Source organism: Ischnura elegans, chromosome 5, assembly GCF_921293095.1.
Source record: "Ischnura elegans chromosome 5, ioIscEleg1.1, whole genome shotgun sequence".
Classification (NCBI taxonomy): Eukaryota; Metazoa; Arthropoda; class Insecta; order Odonata; family Coenagrionidae; genus Ischnura; species Ischnura elegans.
The window spans coordinates 65,178,265-65,198,946 of NC_060250.1; the positions used below are offsets into that span (position 1 = coordinate 65,178,265).

Below are 20,682 nucleotides of genomic sequence, written 5' to 3' on the forward strand. Positions count from 1 at the left end.
TTGGTTCATGCATTCGTACATGTTCCGTTCCGGGCCACAAAAATCATTCACGCAAACGTACATTAACTCGTACGTGTTAATGTATCGTGTAAACAGGCCTTAAATTAATTGATTAACAAGCTTTCGCCTGAAATCTGTTAATTTTTAAGTGATCTCATATGAGATCACCAGGAGGTAATGGGTTAATGAAGGTGAATGCAAGCTTAAGAGACAAGGGGAGGTAGAGGACAGACATTTAGCTGACAGGCCCAGGGATTAGGAGAATTCAGTGTGCATGGCAGTACAGGATTGTCCATGATGAATACTTCTATGAGGTCTGCATCAACCCTCCTCATCACAGTTGAGTGCATTAGAAACACATTTTCCCAAAATGATGGTAAACTTAAAACGGCTCAACAATCAAATGCAAAGTTAGTGAAACACCTAAGAGTCACTCTCACTTGTGACCTCTCATGGGGAAAACACATAAGCTGAATATGCGGGAAAGCCAACAGCAAACTGGAATTTGTAAATAGAATTTACTGCACACTGATAGTATACTAGAATTAAGTTCAATGGAAAGCTATTGAGAATTTGCTTACTGACTCTAGCAGGGTATTTGTACCCATTACGAAGTAGAATTGATAACAGAAATAAATACATTAAATGAGAACAGTGCACAGAGGTATGATTTGAATCATTGAAACGATAAACAGCATGCCGAATATGGAAGACGAATTGGTCTGGGAATCTTCACTTGAGCAGAAAATGCATTTCAAGTATATCCAATCTACAGTCCTCCGTTTCATGCAGTGATCCATGCTCGGTACGAGCCCAAACTGATTGCATAAATGGGTACTTGTCATGTTTTTATACACAGCATATTGAATACTGCAGAAGACTCACCCCCCACATGCATCCAAGGGGCTAGTTGCAGGGTATATATATTTCCATCACTTTCACCACACAAGTAAATAAACAATTGTACAAGGAATCAGTGGTGCAGTGAGGGGGGGTGTTTTGAGGGATAAAACCCCCCCTGAACTCAAAGAAATTTAAAAATTTAATCCAGGGGGAGGGCAACCGCATCTCCTGTATTCCATACCCCCCTGTATTAGTTGCACCTAAAACCTCCCCTAGACTTAATTTATTGCTGTGCGCCTGGAAGAAATCATTTTATGCTAATCAAATTAATTACCTGAATCTCTCCTTTCCCTGTCTGGACTCCTGGCCATCACAGATGTGCGCTTTGATGGCATTGGCAGTGACGGTTTGGGTCGGCCCTGCATTGCCGCCAGGGCCTGTTGCACTGCCTCCTGCCGCACCTCTGTAAACAGAGAATTATTCAGTCACTAAGAGCATTCACTTGAAGCACAGGCGCACAAAATTGCTCACTCCGTAGCATCACAGCATGTTAAGTCCATCATTTTCATCCAGTGACATAAGCTTCATGATGATTTTAGCATTTCAAAACAAAGCGATAACAAAACATAGGTCGATTTTGAAAACCAAAATTATATTGTACTTGAATCTATCTTTACCATATGTGCTTTGATAACTTAGAATATTAAGAAATGAACAAGTAATTGCTAGTAAAGGAACTCCTCCGGTTGAAAAAATATGTTATCCAACTTAAAAACAAAGCGTTATGAGCAAAAATCTTCGAAAGGTTTGAATGACATTCCATCCTCCGGATCGAATGGGCACAGTTTGACACCAATGACTCACACAGCTTTCCCGCAACGAAGTATTTCACTTCAACCGCTGCACAAGCACCCAAGTTAAAAACCAAACACATCTCCATTCGACCAACTGAGTATCACAACATGCACAAGGGACTCCAGCGCGTCATCTTCTTCTCGACAGTCTGAGGAACAGGTGGACCGTTCAACCCATTCACAACTGCAGCAGCAGAGAGACAGAACATGCGCCACTTACCTCTCGGTCCTCGCCGAGACACCCACTCACTTCCCGGCGCCCCGCCCTTTCGAGCCCCCGACTGCCGTGCGAAGGCCGAAAACAAAACACGCGGAGGACACCAGCACCGAGCGTCGCGAAACGACGGAGTGGACAAGACATCGGACGCTACTCAACAAAAACGAAGACACGGGAGTGGATGCAGACGAGAGAAACTGTGCCGGTGAACAAGTCCTCCTCCTACTCCAACACACGGAAACATTCCATTCATGCAACGTCATGCCACTACATAACTATATGCACACACGTGGAAAGGTGGGTGGGAGGGAGGATAAGAAGCGAATCGAGCAACCACCACGTAGAGAAAGAGAGACATATGTGCATCGACAACAGCAGTCCGAGGAAGAATCGAGCTCTTCCCGTACTCAGCACACTCACAGGGGAGAGGATGGACTGGCAAGAGGGAAGAAGAAGGTCTCTCTACGTCACGACAAAACCCCTGGAGGGCAGCTCGGTCGTTAGCCGGTGGTGGCGGAAGGCTCCGGCGGGGAGGCGGAGCGAAGAGAGGGATGGAGGAGGAGGGGGAATGATGAGGGAGGGGCAAAGAGGGTGGAAAGACGAGACATCGACGTCTGGAAGGAGGAACGAACAGGTTGCAAGAGCTACGGGAGGGAAGAAGTGGAAGGCAGGAGTGTGTCAAATGCACTGCGGGACAGGTATTCGAGTATGTACTAGAAGATGATGAACCCATGGGAGTAAGTTGAGCCCAACAAGTTCACGATGTTACACTGCATGAAGGAGATAGAAATGAAGTATTGAACTTCATTACATGTTAACGTTCTTCACTACATATAAGGTAACCATGTCTGGTAACATCGATGTGGAGGAACTATTCCATTATCTATTAATTAAAAAGATGACATATTCCACTTTTTACATTAATATTTATTCACCAGTAAATATTTGACTTCTAGTTAAATAATATGGCAACAGGTTACTATTAAGTATTCCACCAATTAAGGTAGGTTTGCATGGAGTATTTAAGAAATATTCTGACAGAGCCTTATGTTTAAGCTTCTGCCACATGTATACAATATAATACATTTTTCATGTTGGCCTCAAGTCACCCTTATGGACCCCAGCCACTCAGGCTTACCTTTACCAAGCACTCATAGATTCGTCTCCGTACTCGAGAACCTACCAGACGAGTACATGAATACCCAGACAACCCAATACATTCCGACTGTAGGCGGATAATGAACGCCCCCGTGAGCGCACGATTACCTCGACAAATACGACACGGGTGTATTCGTAAATATCGCCGCTTACCCATGTACTCATTAGGCTATCCGCGAATCCAGACAATATATATGCGTACTCGGTACTCGATAACCTATCTGGGTACTCCAATACATCAGACCACCCTACCAAGCAACAGGGTGAAACTTGCACAAGTTGAGTTAGTCTTTAATGGGCGACTGGAAAGGTTATGGAGGATTTGCTGGCGGGGGACATGAGTATGTATATGTTTGCGGGGGATATTGAGTGGGTGGAGGGGAGGAGCCCTCGTTGAAGTCTCCTCCCCACTCCTCTGCAGTGACTCCGCCAAGGCTGTGGGCAAAAGAGAAATGACAAGGGGGCGAGAACGCTGGGAGAGCTTAGCGCCGTCGACAAGGTATGAGTTTCCATGTATCCAATACACATCTGTTGATTCACCTCGCCTCTAATCACCCACGCCGAGGCGAAAATTCAAAGTTTTCAGTGGGTTAACGACACATGACTCCGCAAAAAAACTAGGGGGATATATTTTAACCGTCAAGCATTTAAAACACCCTACTTAAAAACTCTAAGAGATGCTAACGAGGTAATTGCTTCATGTTGTATCGAAAATAACAGATTGGCATCAAGTTTAATTCCAAGCGACAGCGTATACTCACTAAGACGAAATAAGTCGTTGAGTAGTAAACAGTACAATCTGTTTGTTTGAAGCGATTATCCACGCAAAATTCCCGTAAGTAATCTAGGTATCGTGAAGTGCCTCAAGTTTTCCCATCGAAATGACGCCAGGATGAGTTCTTGCGCTTCCTACACACTGATTCACATAGACTCCTATCAATACCTCCAACAATAAATTTTGAAGTATCCATTTTTGATGCTACAACTTTAGCAATAGATCCACCTGTGGGCGGCCATGTCTTGCATGATTGAGATACCAGAAATGCTGTAGCGTATTTAATCAAAATCCTGAATCATAAGATCATTTTTTCCATTCCTTAGGAGGGACGGCTCCAATTATGGCGGAAACGCACGATTATTTTCCGCGATGGCTCGAAGGATGGGACTTCCCAACCCTTTTTCCATCACTCGGCACGTCCCTTTCTCTGTCGCTGAAACCATAGCTTGCAACGTCCTTCAGCCAATCAGAACGCACGGCCGCAAACAGCGATTGCAAAGCCACGTTCGGATTTCAATTGAATTACAGTTGTAAATACGGAAAGTCGCGGAAAAAGAGATGGAAAAAGGGACGGTGGGAGTGACCGTATGCACGAATATAACAGAAGGGGACGCTCAAGTGGGGCTCTAAATGTGTTGCCACCCACTCAGCATTTAAATGGGTTTACAAAAGTCGCCACTCGCGTCCCTGACGGACAAAGTGATCCGTGTTTCACGGGGAAATAAGGTATAATTAGGGGTGTTAACCGGAATTTACACACATGATGATGTCATCTATCAAATGCAAAACTTTTCAATGATATCATTCCTCGCAATTACAAACATTACACTACAAAATATTGAAAAAAAAGTGGATCGCATTGCATTCATCACCGTACTGCGGACGTGTTTGAAAACCGATTAAAATGCGACCGCAGTGGAAACAGAGATCTGCCTTTTATGGGATGGAATTGGGTTTCCTCAATGCAGTCCCCTTGACCGTGTGACTCAGAAAATGATGGGCCCAGCTATCGCTCTTATGGTCCCTTAAAATCTATAGCTGGAGCTATCATAATCAGGGACGAAAAAATGATCGTTGGCGGACGGAAAGACGACGGAAAAGCAGTCGCGAAAGACTGTGGGTGTACCTCGAGGTGCTCGATTAGAAAACATGGCCGCTACTAGAGTGACTCACGCACGGTTTTATTCTTAGCTCGATTACGGTCAAGCTCATACTCATCTACTGGTGCGTATTCCATCGCGCGCGGAAATTCCTTTAGTGGCAGGCTAGAGGCTCAACGACGCACTGCTCATTAAGCTTACATCTCAACTGGTTTAAACGATGCATGGCGCGTTGAGACCGAAACATTTTGGGCACGGTCAAGGAGCTTAAAAGAGCTCAAACATTTTATTGGAAACATTGCAGTAGAAAACATTGGTACTAGAATTCTTCGTTAAAACTTTCGTGGGTGCTTGTAATGTTAGTTAAAAAACTTATGGGCTATGTCGCCGCGTCAGTTTTCGGGTGTCCCCAACGTTTCCCGACCGACGCTGGTCGCTTTTTCAGATTCCCTTGATTCCCAAGAGAGTAATCGCTGGGTCCATCATTTTTTGAATCACACGGTCTTGGGGACTGCTAAAAGGCCCAATTCCATCCCATAGAAGGCAGATTTCTGCTGCTACTTCGGTCGCATTTTAATCCGTTTTCAAAAATGTCCGCGGCGCGGTGATGAGTGCAATGCGATTCACTTTTTTCCCAATATTTTGCACTTTAATAATGTAATTGCAAGGGCAAGTTTAAAAACCAACATTTTCAACAACAGTTTATAAAGAGGGAAGGATTATCACGGCAGAAATATGTTTGATCGGCAAGAGCTAGGGGCATGAAGCAGTTAGAATAGACCCAAGACTGTAGTCGGTGACTTGAATGATTGCTTATCTCTCGTTATCTACAGCTGTTATGGCTCCGCGTATGTACTCACAAATAGTCTCTCAGCAGAAAGAGCATCGCGGGAGTGAGTAAAAACAAGGATAAAATCCCGAAGCGATTGGATGAATGCGAAGACACATTTATCTCTTATCGGAGGGATAGGCTACGGCCGCGAATAACAACCGAAGCGTTTAAGGAAAGCAAACTAGAGGATACGATAGTTCTACGCACGGGTGCTCACTCCAACGTAGAGAGGTTAATCCGGCGATAACTGCTAGGAGAAATTCAGCACGGCCGGAAATGAGAATCTCATACCCGAGCGAAATGGAAACTTTTCATCAGCCTTCGCCCTATCGCCTGACCTTGCAGTCATGACGGAGTTTCGAGGAACGCAGAATTATTTTATCTCCTTTCTCAACAGGGCTGCACGATGGCTGTGCCTCGGTTTTAAGTAAGTAATGTATTCCAATGCGTATCATAATATTTTGCATAAGGAACCAAAATATTACTCACATAATTGTCTTCCGCTAACATTTTTATCAAGCAGTTGAGACAGAAAATAAATAGTTAAGGATTATTAATTTGGGTAACTATTCTCCCATACATGCATATCACCGATTTACGCGAATAGGTATGGTTCTTGGTGTTACGGAAGGATAAAATATTCCACGATGGAAAGAACAATCAGCGTTCTCAGCAAAACAAACTTAATGTTTCAAACTTTTGGGACAGATTCAGTATAAAGATTCCAAACAGAAATTTCCATATTGGCAGTCAAAACCAATTACTTTATACTTGATGATGAATTTCTACCATGTGCTAATCCACTGCGTGGAGTCAATGCTATTACCCCTCTATGCTTTGTCTTTCATTACTTCTCTATTCGTTGGCTATATTACAATATAAATAGAATAGAATCATAGACAGTTTTGAATTTGACGTCCTCGACTTCTTCCTTCTCTCTCATGATTCTATTTACCACATCTAAAACAAAAAGAAATGCCGGGTTTCCCCATGGGCCGCAGTGCGGTTTGGCAACTACGTTTCAAGGGCTAACAATCCGCAATTTTAAGTCCGCCATCGTCTCCCGGACGCGAGCTCTTCCTGCTTTTACAGCGATGAGGAAACCTAAAATACTTAAAATAAATTCATAATATAATGATAAATATTAAAAATCCTCATGCAAAAAATAATAATAATTGAAATTTAAATAAACCACCCGCCGTAGTTGAAGAATTGCGATTAAGCATTCTTTCGTGGGATGAATAAATGTGAATTATGATGAAAATCAAGTACAGTCTCATCGTTTGTTGGAAACACTTTGAAATTAAAGCTCCAAATAAAAAAGCTAAGAGATATAGTAAAAAAACTGCGATTATTTTACACCAACAATAAGATGAGGGATGCGAGATAGGTGCAGTTTTAAGTATCTGAATTAATTTCTTGAACAGTAGTCGAAATTAGCCGGCGGCAATCAAAATAGAGAAATAGTAATCACAATGGATAAAACTAATAGATTTCAGGATTGATTTGGTGGAATTAAACAATAAATCAAAATAAATAAATGTCAATTAGTATGCATCCTGACGTTGAGGAATAATTGTTAACTGAATATGAAACTATTAGATTAAAGTTATTGTTGCAGAAAACTGTACTTGGCGTTGTTAGAGTTATGTTATTTCATTATTTAATAATCGCATCTGTCTTCATTAATTCCCGGATCAGAGTGAATTCACTCCAATAAATGCAAGGTACTACGGTTATTACACTTTTTGGAGCGTATTCTTTATGAAACCTATTGAGAATTTTATAGTTTCCTTCCCGCATATTACATGCATCTATCGTGAATTGATAACCGCACGCCCTATAATGTGATGAAATACACTCTAGAAAACGCCTTAAGCCCTAACATCCCAGATTATACTTTTTATGCACAAAATTTAACTTGATTTTTTGTCTTTTCTTTTGTTCTGTCTTTTTGTTCTGGGAGAGACCGATATCATCCATTCCGACCCAGTCAGGACCCCACCCAAATATGATGCTGAATTCGCCCCTGTCGTAGGGAGGGGGGAGCTAATGGAGCTATTTATTAACTTTATTTTATAATTACTTTTTATTATTAATATATTAATTGATTTGTATTTCTCTCTTTTAAGCTCTTTTACTGCTCTTGACACGCTAATCATCTAGCAAACGAGAGACCGGCAAGGGTCACAGGGCGTCCTCCCGAAAAGGCGAAAGCGTATCAAACGCGCGAAAGCTTACGATTTCGCGGCCGTTCATCGGATAATACCGGAGGGCGAGGGAGTCATAACCGCGAAGACCGCAGCCTTCGAACCCGCGAGGTTCCCCGCCCATCCTCTCGTCACTTACGAACTCTTAAAGGCGGGTGATCTCATGTCTGGGAGTGACGGCAGACTCACGAACACACGCACCCGAACACCCCCTATCAAGCACTCCACTCGACTCGACACCATTCGGCGAACAGCCTCGTGACAAACCCGAGACACCTCCGCGAGAGACTCAACATCGAAGATGGCGGTATTGTGTACGACAAATTGGTGGGCCAAGATTGTATGGAAATCACTTGGGAAGGCCCGCCGCGGGAGGTGGGCGTGGGTTGGGAAACGCCCACCAGTGCCGCACAGTCCCTACGGACGTAAAATGATGCACGTCCATCAGTCATATTTACAGAGGGCACACGTGACGATTGCGACCGAGTCATACAAACATCTGGAGTACCTTTCAAAGATAATGATTTCAACGTCGGAGCGATAGAAAATCCGCGCTGGGCGAATCAAAGGCCAAATTTCCATCTCTCAAAACGCATGTATCTACTCGTCGTTTTCGCAAGTGTTAAGATAGCGGAGGATCAGTACGACACAATTTGCTTTTGCCAAAGGAGAACTATCCTTCACTTCTGACGGGCTCGTGAACATTATGATTCCAAACTCGGCATCGAAGATTCGAGACACATGTGACCCGTTCGGTAAGATGCCGTAAACGAGAACACCTGTTACGCTCAGAAATTTCTTGTATTCTCTCCTCCGCTAAAACAAGTTCTTCATAACGGCAAACTAAGTTTGTTTTTATTTTTAAATTTAACGCCAGACAGGACGTCAAATTCTTAAAACACGAACAATTGAAGAGCATCCACGTATGGCGAACATCCACAAAACACTTTCCAGCACTGAAACCATCGCAAGGACTAATCACTCTTCGTCAGCACACAAAGTCATCAGAACTTCAACTCGGAGGCTGCTTTGGATGGGTGAGGGAAGATCTAACTCCAGGCCGAGTTACAGGTGTAAAAATTACACACAAGCCTAGTGAGGAAGGACACCTAATTAACATATGCCTTGAACTTAGATGGAAGTTCCCAAAGGCTCCATCAGGAATTTGAACCCGAGATCATACGATCAGGGGTGAAATGTTCTACTCACAAGGCAGCTTCGCTCCTGTACCACTACCATGAAACCAAAGACGAACCACAGTTGAGTGAAACTCCTTGCTTTCCCGGCGTATTATACGTAGATCGAAACGTCGGACATAATGGATCTTCTGAACCGACTTGAAACCCCAGAAATATTCCTACACTAACCACTGTTACGGGACTCACCCCTCAGATACCATGGTGCGGCGACGTTGGGACGTTTGCCTCGGTGGGACCTCATCCCGGCCGTCTGGATGCATGCGGGCCCGCGGCGCGACTACCGAACACCGGGAGCAGAGGACAGAGCATTACATCACCGCGGTGCGGGGACACACACACACACACACTATATCGTCCTCCGCCGACGTTTTCATTCACGGGGAATGACAGTGAGGAGGGGGACGGAACGCCCGATACATTTTTTTCCACACTCCGGACGTCACCTAAACCGCCGCCGCCGTATCCTGCGGTAAGGGCAGTCGAGCACAGTGAGCGTCACGACACAACACACCCAAGTGAGTCGCAGCGTCGTACGTCACACGAGGAGACTTCGAACGCAGAACCAACCCCCAGAGGTACAGACACCGCAACACTTAATTTTGAGGTTTAGGTCAAGAAGAGACTCCAGGACGAGGGGGAGAAACGTCATAACCAAAGCTACGTAAAAGTTACGCTTATTTTAAGAGACAATCGCCAGCTGAAGTTCTATGCACTTATGAGACCAGTGAAGGAAGGCTGGAGAGAAACTCGGAGACGAAAAACTGAAGCGAACCAAGATTCAGCGTCTCATCCGACGGAGTGTGCTCTGCTCCAAGTCTACACTCGAAGCTCCAAGGTAGGGATCAGTCCTTTGAAACATCTCCACCAGCACCCGTATTTGAACCTGGATCCATAAGATGCAATGCCACCACATCAACCCGACTCCAACTTCGAGTAGACTAAAGCCGATCCAGTACCAAAAACATGGGATCACTATTCGGGATACGTGAAACAGTCCTTTGCAAGCTTCCGTTTAGCCGTGCGACGAAACAAAACAACGCCGAGAGTCGTCCCGACGCGAAATCACGGGCTCGTGCGGCGACTATCGACTCGGAGGAAGTGAATCACACAAAAGGGTTCGACTGTCACTGATGGAAGTGAGACGGGACTTTGTAACGGGCTGGGTGCGGAGGGGAGGAGGTGGGTTGGGGGAGGGACGGTGGTTGGACAGTCGCGAGACTGCTTGGGGAGGGGAAAAGAGGTTGGGGAATGGGAAGGGCTCAAGAAGAGTTCGACTCAGATAGTCTCCTTCCGTTCCGATGAAATCCGCGTGCGGTTTCCTACATCGCCGTCCTCGTAGGCCGATGCAACTTCCTCACGAGGGCAGGCAAGAGTTTTTCGGACGAAAACGACGCAGTCTCTTATTATTTTTTTGGGAGACAGAAAAGGAAATGTACGGTGACTAATCATTGCCTCTCTTCTCGCTTTCGGCCATAACAATTTCCAAATTTCGATGACATAGAGCGTATTACGACACGACTTGTTTCCTTCCTAGAAAGAAGTTTAGATGATCTGTTGCCAGAAAATAAAGCGCTCACTTTTATTCGCATTCTTAGATTTGGCAATTGAAATGTAATTTTCAATTAAATTAAAACTGAATCAAACATTTGTTTTAGGATATCGTTAGCGACCCTCGACACGGACACGGTCTAACGAAAACTTTGGCAGAGAATAAAAAAGAGCGACCACCTTGAAACGAAGTTACTTTTACTCTCGTGAAATGATTCATTCATACTCTTCTAATATTAATCCAACGTCCGCAGTTCAAAATACTCGGGCCTGGCAATTAATATCGGGACCTTCACTAAAAAATGGAAAACTTTCAAGTTCGAATAGAAGTGGTTGCTCTGCGTCGATTATATGCAGATTACGACAGTAACACAAATGTAATTATAGGAAAAAAATAAATGAGACGTGCCATAACATAAGTCAAGATATTAAAGAATTCACGATACCATATTAAAATCAGGTCATTTCGCAAATTCACGTGGCAAATGATACGTTAGACATTTGAAACATATGTTTGAAAATACCGCTCAAGTGGATTCAAATAACCGGAAAAAGGGATGAGTTAAAATATATTAATTGAATTTCAAATAATTTAGGTTTCATATATTTTTAGCAACGAGTCACTTCATCCATGATACCAATTATTCATTAAATTTTTACACAAAATTTGATGTTAACAAAATTAATTGAAAGTTAAAATCGAAATAAGGCGGAATGAATTTTCTTCGAATATTGTCGTCACGGCGAAACCTCCAATAGGTAAGCGAGGAAACTGACAGCCGCTCATCTGCGGCTGCGATAACCCCGACATTCTCACGCTGACCTTCCTCGCCTCGCGGCTATGACCTTCCGACAACCATTCCGCGAGCACCCATCACCAATTCCTACCCAACAGACGTCGCACAATCACGTCCACACAAAAGGGAGCGTTGCGACACAACGGAGTGGTGCACTGACCCCATTTCCCGTGCACCGCGGGGAGGCGACGCGGTGCGCGCCCTCGCACCGCGGGAAACCTCTTCAACAGCGATCCGATTCCGTGCAATGATGGAAAAATTGATTTCGATTAAAATCGAAAATCACGTTTTGGTAGTCAAAGATCGAGGAAATCGAGATCGAGTCGTGATCCAAACTCGATCTCTACACTGTGAACCATTCGATCATGACCATCGTTGTCCATCAACATATCGATGGCTAAGTTCTAACAACACGTATCTCAAAATTTGGCCGGTCTGAGTTAATGCTACTAATACTGTTAATAAATAAAATTCAATCAAAAAACAACTTTTTGTTTGCAAATGTATGCTTCTTTTTCAGTTTTATGTATTTTTGATTTTTTTATTTCAATTGAAATTATACGCAATTAAAAAAATCAAATGTGTTTTTACACTCCTGAAAAGTTGCTATTTTTGAGATAAATGTTGTAAGAACTTAGCCATCGATATTCATTTAGTGGGAAGCCTTAGGATATTAGTCACAGTCTCAGCTAAGTTTTTAAACGAAAAGTGAGGTTAAAATTGAAGAAAAACTCAAAAGATTCACGAAAGCCCAAACGGAATCAAAAAGAAAGTAGCGCAGTGAGGTTCACAGAAAGTTCGTCGCAAGAGTGGGTAAATCAAGCAGGACGCGATGATTCTACTCATCGGGCTAAATCATTCCCGGGAATAATGGACTCAGCGAGGAAGTGACTACTCAGGAAGAAAGTTTATGCGGAAGAGTGTATAAGAGAAGAGCTTAAGGGGTAAACGTTGACGATGCAACACAATTCAATACATAGCGGTTTAATAAGACGGTAAATGAATCATAATCAAAACCATTCTATTTGTGGTAGTTTTATTGAAGAAGCCCATTTTATTTTTTTCCTCGAGAAATGGTTTGATTTCTCCAGCTCGATTTATAGCTTGAACAATTATTTATTAATCAAGTTTTTTATCATACTAGACCGGAAAGAAATAATACTATGGGCCTGATTCTTCTTATAATTTTCGATTAAATTTATATGAAACCGCAAAGCTATTTTTTTATAATTACTTCTGGCTCATCGCCTTTTTGTGTGGAAAAGTGAGCATCTCAGTTTACGGTCATTACTGCGCAATTATAGTTTCCATATGAGAAAAGTGAAAACAATATTTTTATTGCTGATCGTTTCTTGCTTCTGAATAAGAAGACTTCCAGATTATATATTGAACAGGTATGGACCGATTTTCATATTTGGAGGCAATTTTACAAATCCCTTGTCCTCAAATTGGATGCTTAGTAGTCAGGAGAGAAAAATATTGGACTCCAAACAGTGAAAGAAAGGGAAAAAAACGCATCTGCGCACAACAAAAAAGTAGAAAATGTACGGCGTAGCAATCGTCGGCCGACGATTTCGTAATCTCATCGCCCTAACTAGTAAATCCTTTCCATAATACTCGCAACCTAACTCTCCATCCTCAAATCTGTAACGTTTGAATTCGCAGAAAACAACCTTTTCGAAGAGAATGAGTTTTTTGTACCCACCTTCATTTCTCTATTTGAGATATCATTCTTAGTTATTTTTTATCTTCATCGCCTAGAAAACAGCTTATTTAAAGCCTTTTGCATCTGAGGGAAATAACGAGTAACAACGACTATCACGCACAACCATTATGGTCAATAAAAAAAGCACCGATTGGATTTTTTTCACAGTATATATTTTTAACTATGACACAATGCACCGTGATAAACATCATCACTTGATGTAGAAATAAACTATCGTTTTTCACATCGAAACATATTGCGGTTAAAAATAATAACTCCGAAAATACTTCTAAAGCTCAGTGATACGAATGTGGACGCCACAATTATTCACTCGCCAGTTTCACACGAAATACAATTATTTTCCCAACAAATGCTTTGTCGCTATAGTGGGATTTGATACAGAATAAGGATTACAATGAAGAAGGCTGCAAAGCAGAACTACCGGATTATTACATCACCCAGTACTCCATGCCCCACAGAAAAGTGAACTCCCGTCGGCAGGCTGTAAAAATTATCACATAACGGAGACAAGCAAGCACACTCTCTGGGCGGGTGTGTCGAGGCTTTGTTGAACGACAACACTTTCCGTCCACGGCGGAAATGAAACGTTATGGAGTTCCAAGAAAGTGAACGAGAAAACAGGTTGGCGGTCCTACTAAGAACAAGTGACCGAGGAAGACGCGCCTCATCCAATGTGTTAAAATAAAATAATATGTAAATGCTGTGAGCACCAAATCAAGAGCTGAAAATTGTGTTAGCGTTGCAGGGGAACAATAAAATGCACATAATTATCCCTGAGTCACGGTTGTTCACGGTAAACGCCCCCACGTGCAAGAAAAAGGGTGCAACGGACTCTTCACTTAGCTATGTATAGGAGTCACAACGGTTCAAAGCGTGCAATTCATTGAGTTGCTAAAAATCAAACCTGAGCTCAATGAAACGGATAAAAAACACATAAGGTTAAAACACCCGTTTCCATTAATAGAGATAAAAGGCGTATGAAAGCTACCCCCAGGTAAATGGGATTCATTTACCCAAGAAATATAAGAGACAGGATAAAATTGTACTAGAGCAAGAAACGATCTACAATAAAAATATTGTTTTGACTTTTCTTATATGGAAACTATAATTGCGCAGTAATGACCGTAAACTGAGATGCTCACTTTTCCACGCAAAATGGCGATGAGCCAGAAGTAATTATAAAAAAAATAGCTTTGAGATTTCATATAAATTTAATCGAGAATTTATAGAAGGAATCAGGTCCATAGTATTATTTCTTTCCTGTCTAGTATGACAAAAAACTTGATTAATAAATAATTGTTCAAGCTATTAATCTGGCTGGAGAAATCAAACCATTTCCCGGGGAAAAAAGAAAATGGGCTTTGATTAAAATCATCCACACAGTGATACGATGAACTTTCCAGTTAAAAGAAAGTTTATTAATAAAGATAATTGCTAGATTGGATTCTTCCTTCAACAGATACAATTTAACAACGTCAAAGTAGGAGAACCACCAAAATTTGAGATACGTACACCACGATGGATTCTGAGGTTAGTTTACAATGTTATGTCGCCTGAAAAATTGGAAAGCATGCGCTTAATTCTTATTAATTTTTTTACGATAGAGAAGTTACATCGCACTCATGCACGTAATAAAGAGGCATGAAATGCATTAAAATATCAGATTCTTTTTAAAATAAGGCCAAGTTCGGGTCGTCATGACTTCAGATGCCAGCTGTACGTCCTTAGCGTTCGGAGAGCAAATTGGGCATTCAAGATATCAGACCTACGCACCGATCCGGTGGTTTGCGGCCGTAATTAACTACAGCAACGGCAACACCGCTCAACCAGAGACTGTAATTACAAAAATGTCCGCCCCTTGAAAGAGAGATGACTCAAATTAACAGAGAGAGCGAGGAACAACCCCGTCAAAAGGCACAGAATCATTCTTGACTCTTGAAATTGCACGGCGAGCGAATGAAGAAGAGTAATAAGGCGCTGAGTGATCCAAAAAGACGTGCGGATTGACCCTGATAATTAATATCCCGCGATTCTTTTCCAAAAGGTGTTCCAAATCGAGAGACCATTTTTTGCATTAACACACAAAATACTTACTTTGCTTGTGCCACAATCTCAACTTTAGGTAATGAAGCATTTAATTAGTACTGTTAAATTCGAAACATGCTAATTCTTACTTTCAGATCTTCCGACCAACCGATTCATCAGCTCAAAAGCGACTAGGTACACAAAAAAAGATTTGTCTGAAGTTTAAAGAAATATTTCAGAAGAGCGATGGTCACGAAATGTATAATCTCTTAGCGTTGAAAGGATGTAGACATCAAACCTCACACACAACCCTCTTTAATCTTGGGTGAACAAATAACCATCACTAGCCATACCTTTAACTCACTCTTGGCGAAAATGTTATACAAGCTGCATTATCACACGAAATTCAATTAGGGCAAAATTCGATGCCTATCAGAGGATTGTAATATTTTCCACGATCCTGAGGTAAACATTGACCGGTAGCCAACTTTCCCGCAGCCTATTTCCAGTTCAGTTCACCCATAAACTCAGGCCGCACTAAATTACCGAGCCAAGAATCCAAAAAGCCCTCTTGATACCTTCTTCGTGATGAGTTCCGCTCGAGCTAATTATTTTCGGTCTCGGCCCTCGGCCGCCAGTTATGATGAGGCGGAAACCGGAAGCCTATTCCAATGCACGAATCAAAAATCGAGGAGTAGCAGAGAGAGAAAAAAACACAAGGCCCTTAATTTTATGATTCGGATTAGTGCACTCCAAACAGTAAGAAAAAATGAACAGAAACTAACGATAATTTAGGAGTTATTAACGTAGAAAAATAAATGTATAAAGACAGGTGATGATGATCATTAAAATAAAGACGGGGGAAAAATACGAGTAATTTCAAATCGAAATGTGGGTAATATTAAATCCAAAAGTAGACCGCGGAGAGGAAGAAGAAAACCACCGCAACTGCCTATTCAATTAAAATCCGCCCCCACGGTCTATCAATACGTCACTGATTAGAAGGCTAGAGGTCACCCCAGCCTAAGCCATATGATACAGAATTTTCACACATTCAGAGTAGGTAAGTCGGTTCATATCCCTGCACGTTTATTCTCGTTATTATTGGCATTCGCTATCGGGTTCACGAATAAATTGACCCATATCGCAATGACTGTCCTACTAGTGTACTAATGCTAGCTATAGCTGTCTCTTACTGACGAAATAAGCTGAATAAACGGCCTGGACCTCCTCGCACAGTTGAGCAAAAGCAAAGCGCTCTACCCACTAGGCTACGACGCTCTCCTAATCCATACTAAGCTCCTTATGATTCATCGCCATACACAATACAAGAACCGTCAGATTTCTCGAGTTGTAGAGCGGTGATAAAATACGGAACATTCTCGTCGTATCGCAACTGCTGCGTCCGTTCTCTGCCAACTGTTCCACCTGAATAATTCTATCAATCTACCCGCTCTACTTATCATATAATTTTGTCCTTTATTCCCGAAGGAAGCCAAAGGCTAAATATACGCATCCATTCTACCAGGAAAAATAAATATTTCTATCATAAATTTGCACTTACTTAGTTTTTAACCTATTTTTTTAACCCGGCATTTAAAGCATGAAAGGGGAAAAAAAATTGATTTTAATTTCTTTTATGCATGAAAGTTGATTATTCTCGAAAATAACTCATCATATTATATTAACAATCACGAACCCTATGCACCAACTTGCTTCGAGGAGACTGATTATAAAAAAACACTTATTTCTCCGGTCCATTTCATTCGGAAATTAACTGAACTATTTCTTAGAAGATGAAAAATGAAATGTCTCGTTATTTGTGTTACATCTTGACCAAAAGGGAGAAACAAAATTCGAGGAGAGAAGGGTGAATAAAATGTTTTGAAACTAGGAGGTGGAGAGGAGGGGAAGGAGTGAATGAAAGGGTGAGGAGGACACCGAAATAGACGCAAGGGTTGAATGGAGGAGGGAGATGGAGGGGGGGGGGGGGCATTCAATCCAAATTGTGAACGGGAGAAAGGGACACACGAAAAGAGGGATATTTTATTCAAGTATTCTACCGATTAAGGTACGTTTCCACGGAGTATTTAAGAAGCATTCAGGTAGTCTCCCCACCCTTCATGTACTTCCCTCTTCGATTCACAATAAAGCCGACTCCCTTTCATTCTATCTCAAAATTCTCTTCCTTCATCTCGCTCGTTCATCCAACATTATACACTCTAAAACCGTTTTCAACATCCCCTCCCCGCTAAATACTGGCGTCATCTATACATTCCGTCTCCTACGTATTTCATCTAGAAGAAAGAGCAATACTGCGAAAAAAGACGACCAATACGAGACGAGTTTCCTTCAAATTTGTGGCGATTCTTCGCACGAATGTCTCCATGAAATCATCCGCACAGTAATAGAGATTTGTCCACTTCAAACCCCATCGATTGCCGAGTTTATCGTAAAATACATTTACATTGACAACAGAGTCGCCAGTAAATCATCCAAAGGGGGAAGGCGAAGACCAAAGTTCTTTCACCATGATCACTCGATTAAAAAATAACTCATTCAATTAAACTGTGACATATGACTAAATCAACTATAAAAATTTACTTAATAGTGATGACGATCATATTTTACGAACAAGTATTTGGAAGAACCTCGATTTTTCTATTGAATGAACCTCGATTTGGTTAGACCTCAATTGAAACCGCTTTTGGACGCCGGGTTCAACACTAAACTCCCATGGCTAAGTCAAGACCTCAAGACTAATTTTACAAATGTTTGAAAAAGAAAATAACGAGTCATCATTCTGACTTGATTGTTAATTTTGAAAATCATTCTTTGGAAGTAGTAACAGAGATTCATTAGTGTTCAATTTTCAGTGGGTTTGTAACACGTATTTACTACAACTAATACGGAACTCGCAAGATAAATGCTTAGTAAGTCATACTTTTATACAAATGACATCAATATTCATTTATTCATTATATGAAACAATACAAAAACCTATGGATACATAAATTATATCGAAGGACAACTTCCACCTTAAGCGTGGTATCGGAAGACAGAGGAGGATGATATGTCCCCAAAAATGGAACGAGACACTCGGGGCGTGGATATATTTCTGAGGAGAGGAGGGAAGGATTGCCGCGGGCACGTGCTGCTCCCCCGCCCTCATCCACTGTTGGGCCACCGAGGCAGGGCCACCTGCAGAGGGGCGACGCGATCATCGCCGGAAGCGCGCGCCCGGAAGAAATTCCGCGGCGCAAGTCCACGTGTTTGCATTCCCCACAATCCGCCGCAGAGACAAACTTGTCCGCGATCCATACTTCGGTTTGCGGCAAGTGTGAAGGGTTGATTCGATCGGAGCTGAATGAAATTTCAATGGGCTCGTACGCCAGTTTTTATTAATCATAATCATAATAGATTAAAAAAAGATTTATCCGTACTTATCCGGTGAAATCTTCTCGGGTTTTCTACCGAATGAGTTACTTGTAAGCCGACGTTTCGATGGATCCCTCTGCCATCGTCTTCAGGGCATTGCCAGAGGGCAATCCCTAAGGACGGTGGAGAGGCAGCCATCGAAATATCGGCCTAAAACAACTCACCCAGTGGAAAACCCGAGAAGATTTCACCAGCATCATACGCCGGGAAAGAACAGAATCGTACATCAGACGTATTTTTTCCGTTTCTCCATCCATTATTCTCGAACCCTTCGCGACGAAAAATAGATGGCTGTAATCAGATAGGTTGACGACTTCACGTACTTATGCCGAGCCGAAATTCTTCGCTACTACTCCTCCTCGCGTTCTCCCTGATTAAGTGAATGAGTCATTAGAAATATAATGACTTCACCAACTCATGAAATTTTACTTGCAGCCAAACTTATATTTCCCTTCCATTAACCGAAATCTTTTAATGAACCGCGATTTCGATGTCAGTGATCGACCCCAATCCGGGCGATCCGTTTTTAGCAACAAGAGAGGATTTTTTCGAAAGTCTGAACATCGATACATGCTAACAGACATTGTGATTTGGTTCAGATTGAATAAGTTTTACTTCAGCCAGTGATTCAGTTTTATCAGTAATAATAATTTGGAAAGGAACGACGCTTAAAAGGTTGACTCCAGGCTACCGCGGAACACATCGTGTGGTTATGTAAGAGCATACGAGTATTGTCAATAAATGTTTTTCGCAAAACTTCTTCGATCAAACAGAAATAATCGCAAGGAAAGTTCAAAAAGAATAAGACAAAGAATCCTTAAACAAAGGGCTGATGTTTCAAGTAAACTTCGGCGCGTGTGAAGAAGAAAGGGCCGGGTCACGCACGGAAAAGGAAGTTGCGACAGTGGGGTTGAACAAACCCATTCCTGAAGAAGCTTTTCGGGAGAAGTTCTTCCGAGAGAAGAAGAGAGAGGACAAGAAGACTCAGAGAAGAGCTTTCCCGATTGGAAAAGAGAGCTGCGAGAGATAACACAGGAGGAAACAAGTCGCCGATCACGTCGACGCGGAAAGTAAACAAACACTAGCGCCACCATCGACCGGAATCCAATTTACATTTCCATTCATGCTCAAGAAAAGGTTTGCATCGAAACGCAATCTCTTCGAGGATGATGGAGTTTATTGCAAAGCAGCGACAGCCCCTGAATTTTTTTTGGCTCCTCATGGGTTCAACTTGAGTTTTGTCACGAAAAACGGATGACGGAGGGCGATGCCTAGCATTCAATTCGTAGTTTATACATCCAGCGGTAAAGGAAAGCATAATGATACTTGAGTACTATGCCTAACCCAATTATGTCACTTTTTAAGACTTCACCGATAAGAAATAACGCTGATAAAACGGAGATGAAAATCATGAATGTTTAACGCCAGTTTTTCGCCCTTACATACACAAAGAAGAGTTTACCTAACTTCACTTTTTCTCCATTAAGCTATCAGTCTCTAGCCAGCAGTCAAAAGCTAGCTACCCGTTTTATCCTTAATTTTCCCTGGATTGAAATCTTAGGCGCTCAACAAATTTCACATTCCTACAGATTTCCTCCAAAATATTTATGGCGTTCAAAGCGATTTTCGGCTACGGCCCATACCCGTCAGCATTCAACTTCATGAATATCACAACCACCTCACCTCCATAAACATAAAATTATAGTATCCATTTAAAAATTGATAGCATAATAAATTAAAGTGGAAATTTTCCTGCTGTTTTCAATATTCAATATTGATAATTTACTCCCGAACTTTCCTCGCTTGTTACCTTCATTGAGTTTGGTGTTTACAAAATTTTCGTCGATTTTTAAGAGACAGCAAAAGTCAACTCGAGGCAACGACAGCGGAGATCTTACGGTACAACCCACACGGCTAGCATACGCTAACTTCATTCCTGCCGCTAGTTATGCTAACG

At 42.1% G+C, this 20,682-nt stretch overlaps 1 protein-coding gene across 7 annotated transcripts in view; it reads right to left on the reverse strand.

Moving 5' to 3' along the window:
- LOC124158987 (disco-interacting protein 2) overlaps positions 1 to 20,682 on the reverse strand; it is a 470,427-nt gene that overhangs the window by 39,136 nt on the left and 410,609 nt on the right. For all 7 annotated transcript variants that reach the window (XM_046534446.1, XM_046534444.1, XM_046534447.1 and 4 more), the window contains one exon: positions 1,178 to 1,306. In XM_046534446.1, coding sequence (XP_046390402.1) covers positions 1,178 to 1,306 — 129 coding nt within the window. The remainder of the gene's footprint in view (positions 1 to 1,177; positions 1,307 to 20,682) is intronic.